This window comes from Elephas maximus, chromosome 8 (assembly GCF_024166365.1).
Source record: "Elephas maximus indicus isolate mEleMax1 chromosome 8, mEleMax1 primary haplotype, whole genome shotgun sequence".
Taxonomy (NCBI): domain Eukaryota; kingdom Metazoa; phylum Chordata; class Mammalia; order Proboscidea; family Elephantidae; genus Elephas; species Elephas maximus.
In genome coordinates, this window is record NC_064826.1 from 121,316,476 (window position 1) to 121,342,574 (window position 26,099).

At 59.1% G+C, this 26,099-nt stretch overlaps 2 protein-coding genes across 4 annotated transcripts; one reads left to right on the forward strand and one right to left on the reverse strand.

Moving 5' to 3' along the window:
* On the forward strand, positions 1 to 14,935 carry POLD2 (DNA polymerase delta 2, accessory subunit). 3 transcript variants are annotated; one of them, XM_049893906.1, is made up of 11 exons: positions 1 to 404; positions 2,845 to 3,124; positions 11,395 to 11,516; positions 11,766 to 11,889; positions 12,156 to 12,270; positions 12,487 to 12,697; positions 12,901 to 12,981; positions 13,227 to 13,384; positions 13,610 to 13,737; positions 14,206 to 14,307; positions 14,704 to 14,935. In XM_049893906.1, the coding sequence occupies exons 2-11, from the start codon at positions 2,899 to 2,901 to the stop codon at positions 14,865 to 14,867; spliced, it is 1,431 nt and encodes a 476-aa protein (XP_049749863.1). In that variant the 5' UTR covers positions 1 to 404; positions 2,845 to 2,898; the 3' UTR covers positions 14,868 to 14,935. The 3 variants fall into 3 exon arrangements, with proteins under 3 accessions (XP_049749863.1, XP_049749860.1, XP_049749862.1); XM_049893903.1 differs by lacking the exon at positions 1 to 404 and adding an exon at positions 415 to 1,105; XM_049893905.1 differs by lacking the exon at positions 1 to 404 and adding an exon at positions 416 to 1,105 and having other exon boundaries at positions 12,499 to 12,697.
* On the reverse strand, positions 14,872 to 25,211 carry AEBP1 (AE binding protein 1). Its single transcript, XM_049893902.1, has 21 exons — positions 24,772 to 25,211; positions 22,903 to 23,244; positions 22,391 to 22,465; positions 22,054 to 22,119; positions 21,812 to 21,940; positions 21,572 to 21,649; positions 20,687 to 20,764; positions 20,510 to 20,590; positions 20,344 to 20,391; positions 19,512 to 19,621; positions 19,292 to 19,431; positions 18,886 to 18,970; positions 18,654 to 18,798; positions 18,457 to 18,542; positions 17,950 to 18,073; positions 17,443 to 17,639; positions 17,189 to 17,368; positions 16,613 to 16,967; positions 16,395 to 16,534; positions 16,164 to 16,263; positions 14,872 to 15,983 (listed from the first exon to the last, which is right to left on the reverse strand). The coding sequence occupies exons 1-21, from the start codon at positions 25,022 to 25,024 to the stop codon at positions 15,427 to 15,429; spliced, it is 3,369 nt and encodes a 1,122-aa protein (XP_049749859.1). The 5' UTR covers positions 25,025 to 25,211; the 3' UTR covers positions 14,872 to 15,426.
* Positions 25,212 to 26,099: the final 888 nt, after the last annotated feature.

Sequence of the window (26,099 nt, forward strand, 5' to 3'; positions counted from 1 at the left end):
GCGGCGCGCGGCGAGGGGCGCGGCGGCGGGAGGCTAGGTGGGCAGGTTTCCTGTGGGTCCGCGGAGCGCGGGAAGCGGCCAGGGGCTGGCGTTTCGTGTCCAGTGTCGACACTTTAGCCTCGTCGACCTGCTTAGGGGCGGTATCTCCGGGCCGCGCGGGCCGAACTGAGGCCAGAACCCAGGCGTGGTTGGCGGCCGCCCGGCAACCTCCCGGGGCTGAGGGTGCGTGCGCTCTTCGAGGCTGAGTGTTCGAATCCCCACTCTGGAGCTTGGTGTCTGGGCAGTAGCTAGCACTCAGGAGGCAACTTTTGTCTTAACTCGAGTTTGAGGAGCCCAGGTTGGTGTCTGGCTTCTCGACGGGTGTAGCAGACTCATCCTAAGCTTCTGGTACTGAAAGCTGTCAGGTATGTGTGCGGAGAGGTTGGGGGTACGGGGTGGAACTAGTTAACTCTGCGCTTTATGGGCCAAGGAGTGGGCGTCGTCGGCATAGGGGCTGATGCGCGATGGCAGAGAGGGCCGAGGGGTGGGCGGTGGGACGACCACGGAGACCTTAGTGCTCCTCTCCTCCCAGGCTGTTCGCACTTAACGCTTTTCTCCCAAGCATCTCCAGAAGCAGAGGTAGGTTTTCTTTTTTGTTGTGATAGCCGAAACTTTGTATTCCACTACTGTTTAATATTTTACATTATCTTCTATGAAGAACCCCCATGCCTCTGTCAGTTTGTCATACTGTGGGGGCTTGGGTGTTGCTGTGATGCAGGAAGCTATGCCACAGGTATTGAGGTACTAGCAGGGTCACCCATGGAGACAGGTTTCTACTGAGCTATCAGACTAAAACAGGCTAGGAAGAAGGACCCGGCAGTCTACTTCTGAAGAGAATTAGCCAGTGAAAACCTTACGAAAAGCAGTGGAACATTGTCTGAGAGGAGCCCCTCAGGTTGGAAGGAAGGCACTCAAAATAAGACTGGGAAAGAGCTGCCTCGTCAAAGTAGTCGACCTTTATGATGTGGATGGAGTCAAGCCTTCGGGACCTTCATTTGCTGATGTCACACGACTCGAAATGAGAAGAAACAGCTGCAGACATCCATTCTCCTTAGAAGCAAAGATGGTGAGACTACATCTCACACACTTTGGGCATGTTATTAGGAGGGACCAGTCCCTGGAGAAGGATGTAATGCTTGGTAAAGTAGAGAATCAGTGTAAAAGAGGAAGACCCTCAATAAGATGGATTGACACAGTGGCTGCAACAATGGGCTCAAGCGTAACAACGATTGTGAGGATGGAGCAGGACTGTTAAGTGTTTCATTCTGTTGTACATAGGGTTGCCATAAGTCAGAATCGACTCAACGGCACCTAACAACAGTTATGAAGAAAAAAAGATGTAGCAAGTTTATCCAGTGGTACAGCTTCATGTTCCCCTCCAGCACAAACAGGTAGACAGCTGAACAGAGGTGATTTTACTCGTCCTTGTATGTTAGGGGTGCACCAAAGCAGATGGTGGTTAGGCCTACCACAAGACCCCACTCAGTGAGGCTGCGATAGGAAAGGGCTGGTTTCCATCTACTGTGTGTCCGTGACTCAGTATGGTCTTGGCTGCTGCGTCCATTGTACACTTTTAGGTTTAAAGTTAATGCAGGTTAATTCATTCTTTCAACAAATATTTACAGCCTAGGCGCTAGACCAGAGCTGTCAGACAAATAGAATCCAAACTACTTACATGATTTAAAATTTTCTAATAGCTGTATTAAAAAGAGAAAAAAGCAGATGAAGTGAATTTTAATAATTTTTTATTTAACCCAGTATAACCAAACTATTGTCATCTCACCATTTACGTAAATAAATTGCTGAGATACTCTTTGCGCTGAGTCTTTGAAATCTGGTGTGTGTTTTCACTTACAGCACATCTCAGTTCAAGCTCGCCCCATTTCAAGTGCTTAGTAGTCGGGCCCATGTGGCCAGTGACCGCTGGTAATACCTCCAGGAATAAAGCATACAGAAGTCTCTGCCCTTGTGGAGCTTATGTGAGGAGGCAAACAATAAGCAAACGTAAATGTATAGTTTATTTTTAAGATGGCAAATGGTATGGAAAAAATAAAAATTGGAGAGGCAGAAGTGCCAGGGGATGGTTGCAGTTGTAAATCACATGGTCAGGGGAGGCCCCAGGCAGGTGACATTTGAACTGACTTGGAGAAGGAGCAAGTGAGCGGTAGCTGTATGGGAGAAGAGCTGTCTGGACAGCAGGAATGGGAGTGCAGAGGCCTGAGGCTGCGCATCCTGGGGCATCCAGGGAACACCGAAAAGGCCAGTGGGGTAGAGCGGGTGAGTAGAGGGAGAGTGGTAGCAGATGGGAGTGAGGACAAATGGGGCAGTGGGGCAGCTCCCATAGGCCGCGAAAGGACTTGGGTTTATTCAGTGAAAGGGAGAATCTTTGGAGAGTTTTGAGCAGAATAACTGATTTATGTTTTATGTTGTGCTATTAGGCTTATTATTGCTATCATGCTATTTTATGATAGGCTTATTTAATAAAAGGCTGGCCTTCTACCCTGAGCTGGGGTGGGCCTTGGGGAGCGGATGGGCAAATCAGGGGTTCCTTTGGGGGTCCTGGTGCAGATGTGGACCAATCCTGAGTCTGGGGTTCGGGAAGGAGCACTCCTAGCTTTCCTTTTACCCTCTTTGGATGAGGGTTACAGGGCCAGACACGGTGAATTTCTAGGTGCCGACCCCAGCTGGTTCCCTTCTTTACCGGTGCCCTTTGCTGCAGTGAGATCAGCTTGGTTGAGACACACCAGGGGCACTGCTGCTCTGGAGACAAGAAGGGGTTGCAGGAATCCACTTGTGTCCTTGCAGGACCACCTTCTCAGCTTGCGGGCGGCGGCGGCCCAGATCAGACGAGGCGGGAGCATGGCCATGTTCTCTGAGCAGGCTGCACAGAGGATCCCCACCCTGCTGTCTCCACTGTCGGCCAACACCCCCACCTTTGCCCGGGTGCCTGTGGTGGCCTACACCAACTCCTCGCAGCCCTTCCGGCTTGGGGAACGCAGCTTTAGCCGGCAGTATGCCCACATTTATGCCACCCGTCTCATCCAGATGAGGCCCTTCTTGGTGAGCCGGGCCCAGCAGCACTGGGGTAAGTGAAAAGTCTGCTAGATGCTTCCCCCACCACTACCCAGAAAGTAACTGGGATTTCTACAAATATTGTGCAAGAGAACTGGCAGAACTAGAACATTAATTTACTGCACTTAACCGTAGGAAAGGAAGCCTGATGGTGCAGGGGTTACACACTTGTCTGCTGACCAAGAGGTTGGTGGTTCAAACCCACCAGCCATTCCATGGGAGAAAGATGTGGCAGTCTGCCTCCAGAAAGATTAAAGCCTTGGAAACCCTATGGGGCAGTTCTACTTTGTCCTTTAGGGTTCTATGAGTCGGAATCGACTCAATGGCAATGAGTAACCTTAAGAAAGTTTCCTAACCTCTTATGCCTCAGTTTCTTCATATGGTGATCAGGGGGATTTAAAACAAATAATCTTTGGGTTTGCAAGTTAAGGTGGAGTTCAGAAGCTGGTGAAGCCAGGGTGTAGTTGAGTGGTGAGGACGGTTATTTCCTCAGCGTAGGGAAACGCTCCTGCTTTCAGCGCAGGTGGTTTGCTGGTGTGATCTCGAGCCCCTGTGCTGTAATGTGGTAGAGCACACCATGCCGAGGAAGAGGAAGGAGTGGCTCATCCATTCCCAAGGAGATTACCTCTTTCCCAAAGTCCTCTGTTTTCACATACCTTCTCCGTCTGCTTCTCCTGTCTCCCACGTTTGGGCATAAGAATCTCCTGTCCCTTGGCACTGTTCTTCCATCTTTCCTGACAAGCCGACCTGAGTGACTTGAATCTTTTATTTTCTTCATTTCTTCCTTGGTGATGTCTTACGCAGTTGGGTTACTCTTGGTGGTGAAGCAGGAACCCTGTCCCCCACTTTTATTTTCGGGTGATGTGCATGAGGGTGGCTTTCCGTGTAGTTGTCAAATTTGTCTCCTACTATGTTTTTAAACAGCTTTTTGTAGGCTGAGCCTGTGTCTGATTGATTTTTATTATCCCCAGTGCCAAGCCTGGTGGATGATCTCAACCCACACCAAATTGATCGGACTTGCGTTTTCTTACAGCCAGTTGGAAGAAACCATGTGGCACCCTCATCACTTGACCTAGAAATTGCTTAGCTAGATCATCACATTCTTTGGGGACATTTTCTGTTTTCTACCTTACTTCAGGTCAGAGTGCTGTTATACTTGGCACCTCTACCTAACAAGGTTCTCCTCTCCTTCACTTCCAGTGCTATTTTCCTACTTGCCTTTAAGCCTGTAAGGATGCCCTCTTCGAGGCCCTTCCAGGTGTCACCTGCTGCTTGGTCCCAATTCTACATTTTAGGGTTTTCATGACAGTGCCCCCTTCTGGTGCCAAAACCTAGTGGCGGTAAACAGCCATTTGGTTCTGGTCACAGGGTCTGCGGGTCAGGAATTGGGGCCAAGCATGGCAAGGACAGACATCCACTCCATGAGGAGTGGAGCTCTGGCTGGGAGACTCAGTGGTGGGGAGATGGCAGCACAGCGGGTTGGCAGTTTGAATCCATCAGGCACTCCGTGGAAACTCTATGGGGCAGTTTTACTCTGTCCTGTAGGGTCACTGTGAGTCGAAATTGACTCGACGACAATGGGTTAATGGGTTATGGTTTCCTTAGAGTCTGACATGTCTCTCCTGTGCTGGTGCCTCCTTACTGGGTTTTGAATTATTCTCTCTTCTACCCCTGTTTGGAGGTGTCTTAGTCATCTAGTGCTGCTGTAACAAATACCACAAGTAGATGGCTTTAACAAAGATAAATTTGTTCTCTCACAGTCTGGTAGGCTACAAGCCCAAATTCAGGGTGTCAGCTTCAGGGGAAAGCTTTCTCTCTGTCGGCTCTGGGGGAAGGTCCTCATCCTCAGTCTTCCCTTGGTCTGGGAGCTTCTCTGCACAGGAAACCCGGGTCCAAAGGATGCGCTTTGCTTCCGGCGCTGCTTTTTTGGTGGTATGAAGTCCTCACTTTTTGCTTGCTTCCCTTTCCTTTTATCTCTTGTAAGATAAAAGGTGGTACAGGCCACACCCCAGGGAAACTCCCTTTGCATTGGATCAGGGATGTGATCTGAGAAAGGGTGTTACATCCCACCCTAATCCTCTTTAGCCACAGAAGTTATGATTCATAACATGTAGGAAAATCACAAAATGGAGAACAGTCACACAATACTGGGAATCATGGCCTAACCAAGTTGACACATATTTTTGGGGGGCACAATTCAATCCATGGAAGGAGGTCTGTGGAGTGGACTTAGTTATATCAGGGCATGAAGAGCAAGGACTAGGTGGGACGCAGTTTGCTCAGAGAGGGCTAGTTCAGCGTCTGCACATGTCTCCTCAACCTAAGCTTTAACTGCAGGCTTTGGAGGCCTTCCTGAAAGCTTATTCTTACCTCTTCTCTCTACCAAGTCAGCAAGCACTGAAGGCTCTCCCTCTGCGTATCCTCCTCCTCCACCCCCTGTTCTGCGACACACATGCTCCCCCAACCCTCACTCCTACATACCTGCGTCCTCTACACTGCCCTCCTCCACACCCCACTCTTCCACCCCCCTATTCTATACCACCCTCCTCCACACCCCACTCTTCCACCCCCCTCTTCTACACCACCCTCCTCCACACCCCACTCTTCCACCCCCTCCTCTACACTGCCTTCCTCCACACCCCACTCTCTACTCCCCTCCTCTACACTGTCCTCCTCCACACCCCACTCTTCCACCCCACTCTTCTACACCGCCCTCCTCCACACCCCACTTTTCCACACCCACCTCTACACCACCTTCCTCCACACCCCACTCTTCCACCCCCTCCTCTACAGCACCCTCCTCCACACCCCACTCTACCAACCCCTCCTCTTCCGCCCCCTCCTGTACACTGCCCTGCTCCATACTGCACTCTTCCACCCCCCTCCTCTACACCACCCTCCTCCACACCCGACTTTTCCACCCCCCTCCTCTACACCACCCTCCTCCACACCCCACTCTTTCACCCCCTCCTCTACACTGTTCTCTTCCACACCCCACTCTTCCACTCCCGTTTTACACCACCCTCCTCCACACCCCACTCTTCCACCCCCCTTTTCTACACCACCCTCCTCCACACCCCACTCTTCCACCCCCTCCTCTACACCGCCCTCCTCCACACGCCACTCTTCCACCCCCCTCTTCTACACCACCCTCCTCCACACCCCACTCTTCCACCCCCTCCTCTACACCGCCCTCCTCCACACGCCACTCTTCCATCCCCCTCTTCTACGCCACCCTCCTCCACACGCCACTCTCCCCCCTCCTCTACACCACCCTCCTCCACACCCCACTCTTCCACCCTCCTCCACAGCCCACTCTTCCACCCCTCCTCTACACTGCCCTCCTCCACACCCCACTCTTCTGCCCCCCCACACCACCCTTCTCCACACCCCACTCTTCTACCCGCCTCCTCTACACCACCCTCCTCCACACCCCACTCTTTCCACTCCCTTCCTCTACACTACCCTCCTCCACACCCCACTTTACGCCCCCCTCTTCTACACTACCCTCCTCCACACCACACTCTTCCACCCTCTCCTCTAAACTGCCCTCCTCCACACCCCACTCTTCCTCCCCCTCCTCTACACGACCCTCCTCCACACCATACTCTTCCACCCCCTCCTCAACACTGCCCTCCTCACACCCCACTCTTCTACCCCCCTCTACACCACCCTCCTCCACACCCCACTCTTCCACCCACCTCCTCTACACCGTCCTCCTCCACACCCCACTCTACCACCCCCCTCCTATATACCACCCTTCTCGACACCTCACTCTTCCACCCCCTCCTCTACACTGCTCTCCTCCACACACCACTCTTCCACCCACCTCCTACACACCACCCTCCTCCACACGCCACTCTTCCACCCCGTCCTATACACCGCCCTCCTCCACACCGCCCTCCTCCACACCCCATTCTTCTGCCCCATCCTCTACACTGCCCTCCTCCCCACCCCACCCTTCCACCCCCATCTTCTACACCACCCTCCTCCACACCCCACTCTTCCACCCCGTCCTATACACCGCCCTCCTCCACACCGCCCTCCTCCACACCCCACTCTTCTACCGCCTCCTCTACACTGCCCTCCTCCACACCCCACCCTTCCACCCCCCTCTTCCACACCCCACTCTTCCACCGCCTCTTCTACACCACCCTCCTCCACACCCCACTCTTCCTCCCCCTCCTCTACACCGCCCTTCTCCACACCCCACTCTTCCACCCCCTCCTCTACACAGCCCTCCTCCACGCCCCACTCTTCCTTCTCCTCCTCTACACTGCCCTCCTCCACACCCCACTCTTCCTCCCCCTCCTCTACACTGCCCTCCTCCACACCCCACTCTTCCTCCCCCTCCTCTACACCGCCCTCCTCCACACCCCTCTTCCACCCCTCCTCTACACTGTCCTCCTCCATAACCCACTCTTCTACCCCCTCCTCTACACCACCCTCCTCCACACACTTTTCCACGCCCCTCCTGTACACCACCCTCCTCCACACCCCACTCTTTCACCCCCCCTCTACACTGTCCTCTTCCACACCCCACTCTTTCACTCCCCTTTTACACCACCCTCCTCCACACCCCACCCTTCCACCCCCTCCTCTATACCGCCCTCCTCCACACACCACTCTGCCACCCCCCTCTTCTACGCCACCCTCCTCCACACGCCACTCTCCCCCCTCCTCAACACCACCCTACTCCACACCCCACTCTTCCACCCTCCTCCACACCCCACTCTTCCACCCTCCTCCACACCCCACTCTTCCACCCCTCCTCTACACAGCCCTCCTCCACGCCCCACTCTTCCTTCTCCTCCTCTACACTGCCCTCCTCCACACCCCACTCTTCCTCCCCCTCCTCTACACCGCTCTCCTCCACACCCCTCTTCCACCCCTCCTCTACACTGCCCTCCTCCATAACCCACTCTTCTACCCCCCTCCTCTACACCACCCTCCTCCACACACGACTCTTCCATGCCCCTCCTCTACACCACCCTCCTCCACACCCCACTCTTTCACCCCCTCCTCTACACTGTCCTCTTCCACACCCCACTCTTTCACTCCCCTTTTACACCACCCTCCTCCACACCCCACCCTTCCACCCCCTCCTCTACACCGCCCTCCTCCACACACCACTCTGCCACCCCCCTCTTCTACGCCACCCTCCTCCACACGCCACTCTCCCCCCTCCTCAACACCACCCTACTCCACACCCCACTCTTCCACCCTCCTCCACACCCCACTCTTCCACCCTCCTGCACACCCCACTCTTCCCCCCCTCCTCTACACTGCCCTCCTCCACACCCCGCTCTTCTACCCCCCTCCTCTAAACCACCCTTCTCCACACCCCACTCTTCTACCCCCCTCCTCTACACCACCCTCCACCACACCCCACTCTTTCCACTCCCTCTACACTACCCTCCTCCACACCCCTTTCCACCCCCCTCCACACCCCTTTCCACCCCCCTCTTCTACACCACCCTCCTCCACAACCCACTCTTCCACCCCTCCTCTAAACCACCCTCCTCCACACCCCAGTCTTCTATCCCCTCCTCTACACAGCTCTCCTCCACACACCACTCTTCCACCCACCTCCTATACACCACCCTCCTCCACACTCCACTCTTCCACCCCGTCCTATACACCGCCCTCCTCCACACCCCATTCTTCTGCCCCATCCTCTACACTGCCCTCCTCCCCACCCCAGCCTTCCACCCCCATCTTCTACACTGCCCTCCTCCACACCCCACTCCTCCACCCCGTCCTATACACCGCCGTCCTCCACACCGCCCTCCTCCACACCCCACTCTTCTACTGCCTCTTCTACACTGCTCTCCTCCACACCCCACCCTTCCACCCCCCTCTTCCACACCCCACTCTTCCACCGCCTCTTCTACACCACCTTCCTTCACACCCCACTCTTCCTCCCCCTCCTCTACACAGCCCTCCTCCACACCCCACCCTTCCACCCCCCTCTTCCACGCCGCACTCTTCCTCCCCCTCCTCTACACCGCCGTCCTCCACACCCCTCTTCCATGCCTCGTCTATACTGCCCTCCTCCGCACCCCACTCTTCTACCCGCCTCCTGTACACCACCCTTCTCCCCACCCCACTCTTCCACCCCTCCTCTACACAGCCCTCCTCCACGCCCCACTCTCCTACCTCCGTCCTCTACACCGCTCTCCTCCACACCTCACTCTTCTACCCCCTCCTCTACACTGCCCTCCTCCATACCCCACTCTTCTACCCCCTCTTCTACACCACCCTTCTCCACACCCCACTCTCCTACCTCCGTCCTCTACACCGCTCTCCTCCACACCTCACTCTTTCACTCCCCTCCTCTATACCACCCTCCACACCCCACTCTTCCAACCCCCTCCTCTACACCATCCTCCTCCACACCCCACTCTACCACCCCCCTCCTATACACCACGCTTCTCCACACCTCACTCTTCCACCCCCTCCTCTACACTGCTCTCCTCCACACACCACTCTTCCACCCACCTCCTATACACCACCCTCCTCCACACTCCACTCTTCCACCCCGTCCTATACACCGCCCTCCTCTACACCGCCCTCCTCCACACCCCATTCTTCTGCCCCATCCTCTACACTGCCCTCCTCCCCACCCCACCCTTCCACCCCCATCTTCTACACCACCCTCCTCCACACCCCACTCTTCCACCCTGTCCTATACACCGCCATCCTCTACACCGCCCTCCTCCACACCGCACCCTTCCATCCCCTCCTCTACACCCCCTCCTCCACACCCCACTCTTCTACCGCCTCCTCTACACTGCCCTCCTCCACACCCCACCCTTCCACCCCCCTCTTCCACACCCCACTCTTCCTCCCCCTCCTCTACACCGTCCTCCTCCACACCCCACTCTTCCACCCCCCTCCTATACACCACCCTTCTCCACACCCCCCTCTTCCGCCCCCTCCTCTACACTGCCCTCCTCCACACACCACTCTTCCACCCCCCCTCTACAACACCCTCCTCCACACCCCACTCTTCCACCCTGTCCTATACACCGCCATCCTCTACACCACCCTCCTCCACACCGCACCCTTCCATCCCCTCCTCTACACCCCCTCCTCCACACCCCACTCTTCCTCCCCCCTCCTCTACACCACCCTCCTCCACACCCCACTCTTCCACCCCCTCCTTTACACTGCCCTCCTCCATACCCCACTCTTCTACCCCCTCCTCTACACCACCCTTCTCCACACCCCACTCTCCTCCCCTCCACACCACCCTCCTCCACACCCCACTCTTCCATCCTCTCCTCTACACCCCCCTCCTCCACAGCCCACTTCCACCTCCTTCCCTATACGACCCTCCTCCACATCCCACTCTTCCACCCTGCTCTTCTACACCACCCTCCTCCATACTCCACTCTTCTACCCCCTTCCTCTACACCACCCTACTCCACACACCCCCCGCCACTGCACACCGTGATCCTCCACCCCTGCTCCTGTATACCTCCTGTATATCACACTCCTCCAAGTGTTTTTTTCAGAACGTCCTGAGTCTGCCTGTTTTCATGTTCCCCAAAGGTCTCAGTCAGGCCAGTGCTAAGAGTGCTTTGCCCACATCACAAAGAAGGGATGAGGCAGTGGGCTAACTAGGCAGCTGGCTCCACAGGAACAGGGGAAAGGGATATGAAGTTTTATATTTGGAGTATCTCTGATCTCACAGGACAAGGCAGTGGTTGGTGAAAGAAACCAAACTCTTAAAACTGCCCTGTTTTTAGGGCAGGGCTCTGCTGAGACCTGGCAGCACATCTCTAAGAAGCAGTGTTATAATTTAGGGGTAAGCGAAGTAGCATTATGCTGGTTTCCAGTCTGTGACTGTTGTAACAACTTACTGTGAGTGGGTGGTAAAAGAAATTTACTCTGCAATTTTGGAGGCCAGAGGTCCCTCAGGGGCTCTGGGCGAGAATCCTCCCTTGCCTCTTCCAGCTCTGCCTGGCGGTCCTGGGCTTGTGGCCACCTCATTCCAGGCTCTGCTCCATGGTCAAGTGTCCGCCTCCCTCTGCCTCTTCCTCAGAATACTTGTGACAGCATTTAGGGCCCAGCACATCCAGTGTGCCTCTGTCCTCCTGTGCTGTCACCTGTAACTGCAGGGAGGAAGCTCTTGTTCCTTTGTCCTTGATATTCTTTTCCCCAGGTGAAGAACAGGGCCCCTGGGCTGTGGTGCTCTGGTAAGGCCAGGGAAGGGGCTCCCTGGGGGCCATCAGGGCAAAGATGGGCTACTCTTTGAGGCGCTGTTCCTGTGCCCAGGCAGTGGAGTCAGGGTGAGGAAGCTGTGTGAGCTGCAGCCCGGTGAGGAGTGCTGTGTGGTGGGGACCCTCTTCAAGGCCATGCAGCTTCAGCCCTCCATCCTGCGGGAAGTCAGTGAGGAGGTAAGCCCCCGAGTCAGGGGTGGTGGGCAGAGTGGAGGCTTGCCTCCCTGGAGGAAGTCCCTGTGGACCACTGATGCATCCTTGGCTCTGCAGATGGAGCTTCACCTCAGACCCATGGCTTGGCCCCAGGGGCTTGGACTGGTCTTGGGAGGGAAGGAGGGAGGTCCAGAGAAGGTGGGCTCTGGGAGCGTTGGCTGCAGTACCCTGATGGGCTCTGGCCCAAGACCCCCTCTCACCTCCACATTCCAGCACAACCTGCTCCCTCAGCCTCCTCGGAGCAAATACATCCACCCAGATGACGAGCTAGTCTTGGAAGATGAATTGCAACGAATCAAACTAGAAGGCACCATTGAGGTGCAGAAGCTGGTTACAGGTGAGAGCAGGCCTCAGGGTGCATGTGGGGTGTCCCTTCTCTGGTCACATCAGTGGCACGGTGGAGGGCCCTATATTTATCTGCCGGAGCAACCTGCTGGGTTCAGGCAGGAGGAGGCCTAGGTGAGCAGGAATGCTGTTGATGGTGTTCTGAGTGGTGAATCCACCAGCGGAGCAGAGCTGGCTGCTTCTGCCCGTCTGGGTGAATGGAAAGAGCGGCAGTGCCTCCCAGCCTTCCCTCTAGACTTGACACTCATTGCTCCCCAGGCACGGTTCTGGCTGTGCTCGGCTCCGTGAGAGATGATGGGAAGTTTCTGGTGCAGGATCATTGCTTTGCTGACCTCGCCCCTCAGAAGCCAGTGGTCCCCCTAGACACAGACAGGTGAGGAGCAGGCACTTAGGGGGGCCTGAAGCAGAGACTCGTCAGTGGCTGTGCTGCCTTGCGCTGTAGTCCAGGGGAGCCCCATACCCCTTTCCTGACAGCCACCCTGCAGTCTGGCCAGGCACAAGCTGTCTGCTCCCCAGTGAAGGAGCTCTGCTGGGGGTCGCTCATCCCCAATCTGGAGTGCAGCCTCCTTTCTTTGTGCCCCTTACGCAGCTTCTCCTGCAGGTTTGTGCTGCTGGTGTCTGGTCTCGGGCTAGGTGGAGGTGGTGGCGAGAGCCTGCTGGGCACCCAGCTGCTCGTGGATGTGGTGACGGGACAGCTCGGGGATGAAGGGGAGCAGTGCAGTGCTGCCCACATTTCCCGGGTCATCCTGGCAGGAAACCTCCTCAGCCAAAACACCCAGAGCAGAGACTCCATCAATAAGGTACTCAGCCCATCCTGAGAAAGATCCTGGGACACTGTGCCAGAGAGCGGGGGTGCTGCAGGCCTAGGGCATAACACCTGTAGTTGCACCGAGGCCCCTCGGGGTCCTGGCTGGGAGGAACTGCAGGGTGCACGAGCCCTGGGACCCCCCGTACCTCAGCCTGGCCTGAGACCCCACTCTGCCTCCTCTGTGTCTCCCTACAGGCCAAGTACCTCACCAAGAAAACCCAGGCAGCCAGTGTGGAGGCCGTCAAGATGCTGGATGAGATTCTCCTGCAACTGAGTGTAAGTGAGTGTGGAGTGGGGTGGGGGAGGCAGGGTGGAGACAGCAGTCAGTCTGAGCCTGGCATGGGGACAGCAGTCAGCCTGAGCCTGACACAGGGGCAGCGTCAGTCTGAGAGTCCGGGTGGGGATAGGGGTCAGTCTGTGAGGCTGCAGTTAGACACGAGGTGGGCAGAGAAGGGGAGACTGAGTCACCTGAGCATGACAAGAGCCTCCTGCTAGGCTCTCCTACACTTTTGTCCTGCTAGGCCTCAGTGCCCGTGGATGTGATGCCTGGTGAATTTGACCCAACCAACTACACGCTGCCCCAGCAGCCTTTGCACCCGTGCATGTTCCCGCTGGCCACTGCCTACTCCACACTCCAGCTGGTCACCAACCCCTACCAGGCCACTATTGATGGAGTCAGGTACCGGAGCAGCTGCAGTCTCAACCTCTGGCCTCTGGCCTCAGGCAGAACAGTGAGGGGTAGCAGTGGGTCAGGCGGAAGTGGCAGGGTGGCGGGGCCAGCCTGGGGACACTGCCCAGCACGAGCCCCTGGGGTGGCTGGGTCCTCAGGAGCCACTGTGATACTGGGTATGGACCAGTGGCAGCTGCCTCCCCAGGCTAAGGCTCAGTGAGCCTTGTCTTGCAGATTCCTCGGTACCTCAGGACAGAATGTGAGTGACATCTTCCGCTACAGCAGCATGGAGGACCACCTGGAGATCCTGGAGTGGACCCTGCGAGTGCGTCACATCAGCCCCACAGCCCCTGACACCCTAGGTAACGAGACTCACCACGGGGGGAGCAAAGGGCCAGGGGGACTGATGAGAGGCCTACTTGGTGTTCAAGGGCTTCCTGGCCCTGATCTGCAGTCGCAAGCCTTGCCATGACCTGTCTAAGGAGACGATCAGAAACTTGCTTCTTGTTCTGGAAGCTACTCTAGAATCTTCATTTTGTCCTGGCAAGGCCCTGCTTAGGGCTGAAGCCTTGGGAACACGGAAATTGGGGCTGTCAGAGCATGGCCCTGTACCCAGTGACCACCCCTAGGGGCAAAGGCAGCTTCAACCCTCCCCACCACCGCCTCACCATCTCCCCAGGGTCACGTAGCAGTGTTTGGAGACATTCTTGTCATCATTTGGGGTGCTGTGGCATCTGGCAGGTGGAGGCCTGGGGTGCTGTCAACAACTGCACCACAGGACTCCCCAGTCCCAAATGGCAGTGACGAGGAATCCCTTCTTTTTCCTCCAGGCTGCTACCCCTTCTACAAAACAGACCCCTTCATCGTTCCTGAGTGTCCTCACGTCTACTTCTGTGGAAATACCCCCAGCTTCGGCTCCAAAGTCATCCGAGGTAAGTGTCCTCTGTGAGCCCGGCCCACAATTGAGAAGACCTGCCCGTGGGATCCCTGGCCACCCCGTCGGGTGGACGCCAGGGTCTCCAGAGTGGCTGTTGGTTGCCTACAGGGCCGTAATGTGATTGCAGAGAGCTCAGTGCCAGCCAGCTGGTGTGCTCGGAGCAGGGCTGGAATCGCTCCTGCTGGGGTGGTGGTCAGGCAGCTCTCCGGGCTGCGGTGCCATCAGCCTCGGGCCTTTATGCTGCTCCTAGCCCTTTCCGCTTCTGTCCAAAGAGCTTCTGTGCCCCCAGTGGCTGTTGCTATTGTGCCCCAGCGGGGTCCCTGTGCACCTTCGGTGACTTTCCTTGGAGAAGAATGCACCTAAGGTGGGTTCCCATGTGGCTTCCTCCTAGGCCCTGAGGACCAGACCGTGCTACTGGTGGCTGTCCCTGACTTCAGTGCCACGCAGACTGCCTGCCTCGTGAACCTGCGCAGCCTGGTCTGCCAGCCCATCAGCTTCTCAGGCTTTGGGGCAGAGGATGAAGAGGACCTGGGGGGCCCAAATCTGCACCCCTGACCCTCCAAGGCAGCCCTGACAAGAGGCCAGGGCTGCACCAGCCTTCACTTTGTAAATAAATCCTGAACATTGCTATCTGTGCCTCAGGCTCCTGGGCTGACACAGAACTTGTAGAGTGGGCCCTCTCTGGACAGGGGAACTGCTCTGGAGGGGACCCAGGAGGTGAATGCAAGCCTCCACGCACCCTGGAAAGTCCCGCTTCCTGTTACCTTCTCCAGCTGGTCAGAGGTGAGGGAGCCGTCTGCTGTGGGAGCATGTTTTATTGGAAGGGCCAGGCTGGGGAACCAAGTCTGCTGTCCACTCCTTCCACCCGCTCCAACCCATGCCCACCCTAATCTGCAGCACCTTGCTGTCTAGGCCAGGGTGGGGACCCAGAGGTGCCTGCGGCCTGTGTACAGACCGACTCTTAAGTTCTTGATCACATTCTTGGCCCCCTCAGAGGGGCAGGACAGTCCCCTGGAGGGGGCTGAGTAATCCCTAGCTGGGTCCACACCAGGCTGGGCCTCCATGTGCTGGAGGCCGGTGAATGGTGGGCTCTGGCAATGCTGCTGCCCTGCCCTCAGAAGTCCCCGAAGTTCACAGTGTAGGTCTCAGCTGTTGTAAAGGGGAACTCTGGGCCTGTGGCCAGCTCTTCCTCAAGTGTGAACTCAGTCCCAAGTTCTGTTACCACCTCTGTGTAGGTCTCAGTTTCCAGCTCCTCCCAGCTGGCAGTGGTTGGGGACGAGGTGCTCCAGGGCCCCAGAGTAGAAGTGGGGGGCAGGGTGGTGGTGGGGGCTGGGCCCGCTGTGGCTGCCGCTGTGGCTGTCGCGTTGAGGCGGCGCAGACGCATCTGCTCACGCATTCTCAGGCGGTACTGCAGGCGGCGACGCTGCATCATCCTTTGCTGGGGCGTCATAGGGCGGGACGGGTCGATGCGGGGGATGGGCCGGTTCCCGTTCATGGCCATGATCTCCCGGATGCGCTTCCAGTTGGAGCGCGAAAGGACAAAGTTGCACTGGGTGGCCCCGATGTCATAGTCTACGTTGCAGGTCTTGGCGCTTGGGGTGTAGCCCTCCGCATGGGCTGTCACACGGTACTCACCCGGGTTCAGGATGCGCCAGTAATCGCCCCCTTGTGCTGCAGAGCAAGGATCAGTGTGCTGCCCAGAGCTCCTGAGGCCTGCCCTCCCCACCCCTACACTGCGGGCCCTCCCCCAGGCCTGCGTGCCAACAGCACACAGACTCATCCTCTTTGCCAGTCAGGAGGACGAAGTGGGCCCCTAGGGGAAGGTGGGGTACAGGGGTGCACATGCGTTACCTGTCTTCACACCATGGTTGATGCCACTCACGGAGATGGTGGCATTGGCAATAGGGATGCCCTGCTCGTCTGTCACCACCCCTTTAATGCCGCGGTGAACCTACAGGGGTGGGGCCGGCAGGGCTGCTGCTTACACGGTGGCAGTGTCCTCCATGGAGGCCCCACACAGGACCACCCAGGCGCTGGCCCAGCCCTTGGCCCTCTCCCTGATGCCCCTCCCTGCAGACCCACCTGTTCCATGAAGGTGAGCAGGGCTTCCTTGTTGTTCTCCCACTCCCGGGGTAGCTCACTCTCATGTGGGAACTTGTCACAGCCCAGGTAGATAGAGAGCTCCAGGCAGTTAGTGTGCAGGTAACTGAAGTCATTGATAGCTGGGGCAGGGACAGACAGCCACAGTCATCACCCCACCCGCACCCCATCTCCCCTCACACCCCCCAGGCCTCACTCACTCCCCGATCTGGGGTTCCACTTGGCCCCGTTGACGATCCCCCTGCCGCTGGTGTAGTCCTGGGCCTGGCACCCGCCCCGGTAGGGCTCAGTCATGGTGAGATGAGTGGAGGCAAAGGAAATGGCCAGCCAGCGGAAGATGGCATGGTCCGGGGTCTCCTGGGCCTCGGATGCCTCGTCCTCCTCCTCCTCTCCCCGGGCAGCCGCCATGGCTGCAGCCAGCAGCTGCTCCTGGCTTGGTGGTCGGGCCATGTCATAGGGGTAGGACACAAGCCGCTCGCCACCGTTCAGGTTCGCCCCCAGCACAAAGGGATTCTTCTCCATCCAGGCAATGATGGCCCGGACCTCCGTGGACACCTGGGAGCCACCAGTGGGGACATGTGAGGCCAGGGCTGCAGCTTTGCGCCACCAGGCGCCTGCCTCCATGCCCCTCTGCAATGGGCAGATGGCAAACAACTGGGGTTCACCCCCAGGCCTCCAAGCCTGAGCGCCTGAAGTTCAGCCACCCACCAGCTGCCCCAAATTCAGTCCAGGACTCCAAGCCTGGCCAGGACCCCAGGGCTCTGCTGCAGCCTCACCGTGGCATCTGGGGAGAGGTAGCGGTCAGGAATGGGCAGGTTGTTGTTGGGGACTCGGTAGGGGACCCATTTCCTCTCCTCAGCACCCCACAGCACAGAGTTGAGATCCGGGAAGTCCTCAAAGATGTCAAAGCCCTCCTCAGTCCAGAGCCCCAGCGCCCAGTTCCCAAATTCTGAGCCCTGTGGGGAACCAGCTGGTCAGGGCCTGCTGCCCACCTGCAGCCCTGCCCTCGCTGCCCGCCCCGCCTACCCACCATCTGTGCGGCGACTTCGTAGCCATCGGGGTTCAGCGAGGGTACCAGGTGGATGCGCGTGTCGTGCACCAGGCTGCGCACCCGTGGGTTCCCGTCACGGTACTCGCGGCACATGTACTGCATCAGCAGCAGCAGCAGCTCCCGGCCTAGAGCCTCATTGCCGTGGATCCCAGCTGTGTAGCGGAACTCGGGCTCTCCTGCAAGGGCAGGAGCCTCAGTAAGCACCCTGCCACTGAGGCTGGCGGTCTGAGGGAAGGAGGCACAGGGTAGGCGGTGGCGCAGGGAGAGGAATCGAGCCTTGCAGGGTCCAGCAAAGCAGACCCAGGTGCTGAAGGACCCCGGAGGAGACAGCTCAGCTGAGCACAGGTAGGAGGGGCAAGCCACGTCCTGCCTGGCTCTGCCACGTGGGGGAGGTGAAGCAAGGATAGGGCCCTGGTAGCATGTACTTCAACAGCTAGGGGCTCCATGAAGGGCAGGGATGGTGCCAGGACGGTGTCCCCTGCTTACCCAGCTCATGCTCGCCAGGGTTGTCAGAGATCTCCATGGCGTAGATCTTCAGCCCACGTGAGCTCTTGCCCAGGCTGTATGTGCGGGTAATGGTGGGGCACTCTTCGTTCACCACCTTCATCAGCTGAGGGGGTAGGCTGAGAATCAGAGCCCACCACCCCTCCCTGACCCAATGGGCCCTGGCCACTCCCACTGTCTTGGGGAGGGCTTTCGGCTTTAAGAACCTCCAGAGGAAGGGGCAGGAGGAGCACTGCAGGTGACCCCAGCCCCTCTCAGATCAGCTCCCAGGTGCTAACACTGGGTAAAGAGGGCCCTGGGGAGTCCTGGCCCAGCTCCGCAGTCCTCAGGTGCTGGACTGGCAACTTCCCTCCTGAGGACCAGGAGGGCCATATGGCTTGACACTGAGCAAGCGCTGGGCAGAAGTACCCCACCCCCTCCCCCAGAATCCCTAAGCCAGCCCCTGAGCAAAGACCATACTCCCCAGCCCAGAGGAAGGACCCTCCCCACCTGGCGCATGTCCTTGTAGTTGTGGTGGCGGAAGTCCAAGTTGTCAGTGGCCACCACCTCATTTTGCACATAGTAGCTGTAGACAGCTGCAGGGGGCAGAGGGTGGGCTCTGAGCAGATAGCTGCATCCCAGCCCCCCTCCCCCTCACTGTTCTTTCCTCCTCTAGCCTGTCCCACCCACCCTCAACCAGCACTCACGAGCCAAGGGGCAGCCCAGCACCTCCAAGCGCAAGCACAGGCTGCCATTCCAGGTGAGTGGGTAGATACGGATAAAGCGGGCCACCACCGGCTCCGGGAACTCGCTCAGCACTGGTGTGTCCTTGTCCACGTTCCCATGGAAGGTCTGGGGACAGGCAGAGCCTCAGAGGACAGCCACCCCACTTGGCTGCAGACCATGGGGCAGAGCTGGGCTCCGGGAGGAGGCGCCCACCATTTCTTCATAACCGTTGCTGTACATCGTCCAGGTCTGGCTGTCATTGCTGAACCCCACAAAGAAAGTGGTCACAAAGTCGTCGCTGTGGGCAGAGTGGACGTGCCAGTCAGAGTGGACGTACCAGTCAGCCATTCCCCACCACCCTGGACTCAGAGGGCCCAAGCCTCTTCTCTGCTGGAACTAGAAGGGGCCTCAAAGTGTGTGGACTGGCCCCTAGGAAACCTGGCACGTACTTACTCCCTCTGACCTTATTTGCTTATCTGGAAACAGTTTCAGCGTCACAAGTGGTACACTACCGCCCCTGACTTCTCTCTAGGGGCCTTTCCCGGCTGGGCCCAGCCCAACAGGATGCCCCAAGCGGGGTTCATGTGGAGCCTAGAGGCCCCCCCACCCAGCAGCGTACTGGATGCTGGAATCTCGGCCTTGAGTGATGACGCCGGTGAATCTGGTGGTCCTCCTGCTGTCCACCTCAATCCACTGTGTCCGCCCATCATCCTCGGCACACCATGCCCCGTCATAGTAGTCGTCTTCATTGGGCCCTGCCTGGAGGGAGTGCGCAGGGAGCCTGAGTGGGGGATGGGAGAGCCCTGGCCCAGGCTGGGACAGGTTCCCAGGATACCCACCTGCATGTTGAGCCGGCCACGTTGTGCCCCCAGGCCGTGCCGCAGCATGGAGGAGGCACGAATCTGGTTGTCTTCAATGCGGTGTGACTCCATCCCAACAGGGGGGCACTCTGGGGACACGGCACCCCAGGCTGCAGGCCCATTGACTCCACCCCTCCCTCGACCACACCCTGAATCCAGGAACCCCAGGGCCCACAGGGCCAATGCCCATACTACCACTGCCCACGCCTGCCGCATCAAGGAGGATGAAGGCAGACCTCAGCCAGACAGTGCCCGCTGAACCAGTGGGCAGTGGAGCAACCAGGCCCCCTGATGCCCTGCTGGCCCAGCCCACTCCAGTTGTGACTCAAACCTAGATCAGGAGCTGTTCTCAGTTCCCACCCTATTCCTTCACTTCCCAGGCCTCAGCCGCCTTATCTGGAAAATGGGCCAACAGTGCCCAGCTCTGAGGAGGTTCAAGGCTCACGTGAGATTATTGGAAGGTCACCCCTGGAGAACATGCTTAGCTGGAGGTCACAGATGTCGTCATCAGAGACTGAGGCCTTTCTCTGCCACCCCAAGCCCCCATCCTCCCTCTACCACACCCACCAAAGCGGGAGGGCCCCAGGGAGCTCCGCCCTGTCCTAGCAGCCCAACCTCAGAGCCACCTGCCCAGGCCTCGAGTGGAGGTGTCTGCACAACTGAGGCTGCTCCCAGGGCCCCAGGAACTTAGGAGAAGGCAAGGGTTTTGTGGCGCAGGAGTGGCTGCCAGGGAATTTGGACCTGGGCTGCAGGACTTTGGCCTTGGGCAGGTCACTGGCTCCCAGTGCCCCACACTGGAGAAGGGACTCACTGATTTTCTCCACTGGAGCCCACTCCTCCTCCTCGCCCTTCCGGGGGCCTGTGGGGCAACATAGGGAGGGTGGTGCTGAGGGCCCCAGAATACCCAGGAGTCCAGATGCCCCCACACCAACCTCAGCCCCACAGGGACTCCTCATGCCCCAGCCCTGCCCCCTCACCCTTGTCCTTGCCCTTCTCCACAGCCCACTTGTCGTCCGTCTCCTCCTCCTTGGGGCTGCTGCCCTCCTTTTTGGGTTTCTCTGAGGGTGAAAGGAAGAGAGGCCTGTCAGCCCAGCCTTGGGACTGGGGCGTATGTGGGGCTTGGGCACAGGGAACAGAAGCTTGGTCCCACTCACTCAGCGTCTCCTTTTCTTCATCTGTGTCCAGCTTAGCATCCGGCTTCCGAGGGTGGGGACGCCGGAAGTAGTAGTCCACTGTGGGAGAGAGACGCCTACTGAGAGTGGCCCTGGATGGCCACTCCTCGGCCTCCGCCTGGGGCACTGCGAGGGACCCCTGGGCTGGGGCTCACCCGGCCACACTGCCTGCCAGGTTCCTGGTCTCACAGGACCCAGATTGAGCAGGCATGGAGAAGAGCAACAGCTCTAGGGTGGACAACAGCCTTGGTACAGGTGGGAATGAGCAGGACCCAATTAAGGTGGGCAACCTGGCCCCACAGGTGTCTGGTCCTGGAAAGGTGGGGGATCAAAGCTGAACGGAGCTGTGGATGGGGGATGGGCAGGAGTGGAGTGGCAGCTGGGCCACACCACCAAGAGTGTCAGGGCTTGGCTGGGCAGAGGGGAGGGGGAACAATTTGACCAGAAGCCATCTGGGGAAGTGTCATCTGGCCACTTTGGGGAGCCTGGGCGGGGGGGAAATGATGAGAACCTGATAAGGCCTGCAGCCCTGGGGAGGGGACAACAGAGGGACCCACCTACAGGGGAACCTGAGGAAGCAGACAGTATCAGAACACCAACAGGGCAGTGGCAAGGAACGGGTTTTCCCGCAGACCCAGGACACCCCCAGTGGGGGCGCAAGCAAAGGTGGAGCCAAGGCGGTAGCCAGGATCAGCCTGAGGGGGAAGACAGCAGGTTGGGGGTAGAGGCTACGGGACACGCCAGGCAGCAGGGGGCAGCACAGCTCCCACAGCCAGTCAGGCACCGTGGCCTAGTCTCCGACTCCCGACTCTGGGATGTCTGCTTGGCCCCCGCCCTCGCACTAGCAGCCAGGTCCTGGGCACTCACTGTCATCGTAGTCAGGGATCACGTAGCCATCACCGTAGTCAGGACTGGGTGGGGGTTGCAGGGGCTCCAAAGGCTGCTCTGTGGATATGCAGGGCAGAGTGGGCTCAGAGTCCTTGGGTCCCCTGCCCCAGCCCCAGGCCCACAGGCCCAGCCCCCTCCACCCCCAGCTCCCTGCCCTCCTCCCCGGTAGTCTCCCCTGCCTTGCCACCCTGGGCCCCAGGGAGGATGCAACTGTCCTACCGCTCCCCTTTTCTGGGCCCTCGACCACCAGCCGGGGCGGTTCAGGCTTTTCCTCAGGGCCCTTAGGCCTCTGGGGCCTCCTCCTGCTCGGTGGGGGCCTGGGCTTCTTCTGGCGCCGGATGTACTCAACTGAGGAGGAAGGGGTGCTGAGGCAGGCCACCCATGCCCCAAGGCCAGAGGCCCTGCCAGGAGTGCCAATGCAGATACAGGTGGAGCCCGCCAAGTGGTGGCGTCCTACTCACAGTCCTCATAGTCCTCGCGCTCTATCTGGTCGTTATAGTCCAGTGTGGGCACCTCCTCCTCCAGCTCTGGGGGAAAACGCTCACAGCTGCCTAGCTGAAGACATGCACTGACCGCCCCACCCCACCCTGCCCCCCGGAGCCTGGGCAGCCACCCACCGGGGACACACATGGAAACCCAGGATACTGACTACCCCTAACTATAACTACAGTCCTGGTGGGCCTCGTCCTCTCCAGATTTTAGACTGAGCCCCAAGTCCCGGGAAACCTGTCAGTCCCAGGCACACTGGGGCAGTGAGTCACCCTTGGTGCTGAGGCCAGGGTGGCTGCTGCCACTCACCAGGTTGGTGCTCCTCTGACACCAGGCCAGTCTCCTCTCCTCCTCGACCCTGCCAGGGGTTTGGGAGGGCCCCACCTGCAACACAGAAGCCCTCAGAGCAAGTGGACAGGAGGCCTTCCCTGGTCGCCTTTAGAGACCCCAGCAGTGGAAGGGTGGGCCTCCACGTCTTGGCTGCTGTCACCCACCCTCTGGAAGGCACGAGGGAGCCCTGCAGGCTCAGACCCCAGAGATGCATGGGTGGGATAATTCTGGATGGGGCCAGGGACAGAGATCCCAGGGCAGTGAAGAACAAGCCCTATCCACAAGGCCACCAACCCCTCTCCTTACCAAGCAGGAACTCACCAATCAGACTGCCAGAGTTTATCAAAACGAGGCCCCAGAGGCCTCCCCCGCGGTTGCTGAGGATACTTGAGGGTCTGCAGGAAGCAGTGGCCCAGGGACCCATCTTACCCCCACACTGCCCACACCCCAGCAGTAGGTCAGAGCTCAGTAGGAGGAGCCCCAGTACACACCTCCCTCCTGGGGTAGCTCCCTGAGGCCAGGGCTGGAGGGCAGGGGTGGTGGCCACTCCAGGATCTCTGGAGGGGTCGGGGTGGGGGACCTCTTCCCAGCTACGGGCCTCTTGGTGGCCTTGGGTGGCTTCTCCTTAGGCTTTTTGGTGGCCTTGGGTGGCTTCTCCTTAGGCTTCTTGGTGGCCTTGGGTGGCTTCTCCTTGGGCTTCTTGGTGGCCTTGGGTGGCTTCTCCTTGGGCTTCTTGGGGGGTCTGGGAGACCCATCTGAGGGCAGCTTGGTTGGTTTGGGGCCTTTGTCCTTCTTCCCTTTCTTTCCTTTGTCTTTAGGCTTTTCCAGAGGTGCTGTTGGAGAGTCAGATGTAAGTCAGATGGACTGAGAGCCCCTCTGTGTCTCAACAGCCTGGGCACAGCGCCTCTCATCGGTTCCTCATACAGACCAGGAGCTGAGGCTGAGGTGCTTGCCCAAGAGGCAGCGCTGGCATTTGAACCCAGGCTTTCTGTTTGCATGTCTAGGACTGTCACCACCACATTGCGTCCACTCTGAGGACAGAGCATGGGATATTCAATTCCCAAAGAAAAGGCCCTGGCTCCCCAACTGCCAAAACCTCAGCATGGGCCCCTCGGAACCCACTCTTCACTGCTTGCCCACTTGCCAGCCTGGGAGGGGCCAGAGGGGACCAGCTGGCCAGCCCTGGAGGCATGTGGTTCAAGAGGGAGGGGGCAGTCTCATTCCTCACTAACGCAGGAGGTAAAGGACCCAGGGCCCTCCCTAAAGCCTCCCTGCAGGGACAAGAAATGATCCCTGACAAGAAGCAAAGGGGGCAGGGCAGGTGGGAGGCCAGGTGGGGGTCCTGGGGGCTCACAGAGGACAGAGGGACAGCAGAAGGGGGCTTGGGGTTCCTCACCATCTCTGCTGCCCCGGCCTCACTCAGAGTAGCGGGGAAGCAGTAGGGTCCAGGCATGGGGCCTCCCAGTGGGAATCCTCCCAGGACCCTAAGCAGTGACCCTGAGCAGGAGCTGCACATACATCCAAAAGCCCAGGACAGTGACCCTGGAATGGGAGCAGGATGGGGGTGGGGGTGGGGGCTCTAGAAAGGCAACATGGGTTCCACAACCCGCCCCTGAGCAGTAGGGGGAGGAGCCAGAAAGATCTAGAGCTGAGACTGCAGGGGAGGGGCTCCCCTGCTGAACCTCAGGAATCATGGATGGTGCCTTGGAAACTTCTGAGATAAATAAACAAATCCTTTAAACAGCTAAGATTTATTGACAACTGATTATGTAAGAGGCCCTGAGTTAAATGCTTCAGTGACGCATCACCCCATTTCATTCTCATAGTAACCCAAGACTACCTACTGCCCCTCGGAGCCTGGGGGGCGGGGTGTCTTCTGCCATGCCCTCCCCTGCCTCTGCACTCCTGAAGTAGTAGACCACGGGCAGAAGGAGACTCCTGAGTCCCCTCCTAGGAAAGGCCTGAGTGGCCTCATTAGGACCAGCTGGCCAGCGACAGAACACAGACCTAGGGGAGGCGGGGGGCCGGGAGGCGGTGAGCAACATCTCTATTTGGCTCAAGCCTAGTCCCTCTAGGGGCCTGGGACTATCTGTACCACCGGCTCCCCAGTGGCGTGCCGGCCCCAGTGCCGAGTGCGGTTCCAGGCCCAGAGGGCTCTAAGCCAGCATGGGCCGCCTCTCCCCTCGTATCACGCAAAACATCGGGCTCAGTGGAGGATGGTGCGTTACCAAGCGGTTCTCGCGGCTGGGCAGATTGGGGGTGTCCAGACTCTGCCCTAGTCGCTCCATTCTCACTTGACGTCCAGGGTGCCCCAAGCGCCCCACACCCCCGCTCGCCGGCCTCCCCAACCGGGCTCTTACCCTCTCCTGCTGCCCCCGGCCTCGCCGCCTTCTTGCCCCCCGCCTGGGCTTTGCGGACACGCGGGGTGGACTCAGGGGGCGGTGGGGGCTCCACATCCTTCTCTCGGGGCTCAGGCTCCAGCTCGGACAGGAAACCCTCGAGGAACTCCTCGATCTCATCGTCAGTCAGCACCGTCTGCGGGCGGCCCCCGGGACACAGCGCCAACAGCGCCAGGAGGCAGCCGAGCAGGGACGCCCCGTGCAAGGCCGCCATAGAGCCGCGCTCTCGGGGGCTCCGGGCGGGGATCCGGCAAGGCGCCCCGAGGGGCTGGCGACGGCAGGCACTCCCGGCCCCGCGCGGCGCGCTCTCCTTCCCACCGCGCTCGGCAGCCCGCGGACCAGCCTCTCCAAAGCCCGAGCATCGGCCGGGGTAGGGGCCCGGGCTTCCGGAGCCCGGGCGGGGGGAGCGGGGGCGGGGGGGTGGAGCCGGCGCGGACGGCCTGGGCTCCGGCGCGGGGCGGGCAGTCTGGGCGCCAGCAGCGCACTTGGCAGCTCCCAAGGCGCGAACTGCCGGGAGTGGCCGGGCGGGAGGCCGGCGCCCAGGACCGAGGGCCTAGGGGCCGGGGACCTGGGGGAGGATCCGAGGGGGCTCGCCGCCCCTGCCCAACTCTCGGCCTCCCGCACCTCCCCTAATTCGGGACCCGGAGGCTAGACGCCCCAGCCCAGCCCTCTGGAGGGGACCCGGATCCCCATGAAGGAAAGCCTCCGGGACCCTCTCCATCTCGGAGGGCCGCCAAAGGACGCGAGGGGCTCCGGAGCGTGGTTCCTGTCCTTGCCACGTTTCTGGAGCTTTGGCTGGGTCGGCCAGGCTCGGCCAACTGTCACCAGCCCCAGCCCAGTTGTCAGTCGGGCCCCATTCAGTCACCCTGCAAAAGCAGGCGCTGAGTTCGGCAAGGGAGGGACAGAGGGTGGTTGAGCGGAGGTTCCACCGCTTTGGGAATTTACTTTCTATACCGAAAAAAAAAAAAGCCGATGCAAAATTGCCCGGAGGGAGGGGGCGTTGGAGCCAGCCATATAAGGGCACGAAGTTGCCCTCTCCCCTCCCAGGTCCTAAGGTCAAGAGTTTCTTGCCTACTCCTGCACTCACAGTGACCTAAGGAGGGGCGTCTGAATCTTGGGGAAGAGGGAAGCTTGGAGGAAGTCCCTGCCTGTTTCTCTGGCCTCTCCCCAGAGCAGCCCCTGGGGAAGCTAAGTCAGATTCAACGGGCAAGTTCATTGGGCAGCATCTAGGGGCTCAGCTCCATGCTGGCCATAATAGTGGGTACAAATGCACAGGAGACCAAATACTG

Excerpts from the sequence above, each read along its gene's own strand:
- POLD2 (XM_049893903.1), top strand. The coding sequence starts at position 1,058 with ATGAGAAGAAACAGCTGCAGACATCCATTCTCCTTAGAAGCAAAGATG. Across the intron at positions 1,106-2,844 it reads TCTCCTTAGAAGCAAAGATG|GACCACCTTCTCAGCTTGCG; the intron begins GTGAGACTACAT and ends GTGTCCTTGCAG. Across the intron at positions 13,385-13,609 it reads GCCACTATTGATGGAGTCAG|ATTCCTCGGTACCTCAGGAC; the intron begins GTACCGGAGCAG and ends CTTGTCTTGCAG.
- AEBP1 (XM_049893902.1), bottom strand. The coding sequence starts at position 25,024 with ATGGCGGCCTTGCACGGGGCGTCCCTGCTCGGCTGCCTCCTGGCGCTG. Across the intron at positions 17,369-17,442 it reads ACGAAGTCGCCGCACAGATG|GGCTCAGAATTTGGGAACTG; the intron begins GTGGGTAGGCGG and ends GGTTCCCCACAG. Across the intron at positions 16,968-17,188 it reads ACCTCTCCCCAGATGCCACG|GTGTCCACGGAGGTCCGGGC; the intron begins GTGAGGCTGCAG and ends GGTGGCTCCCAG.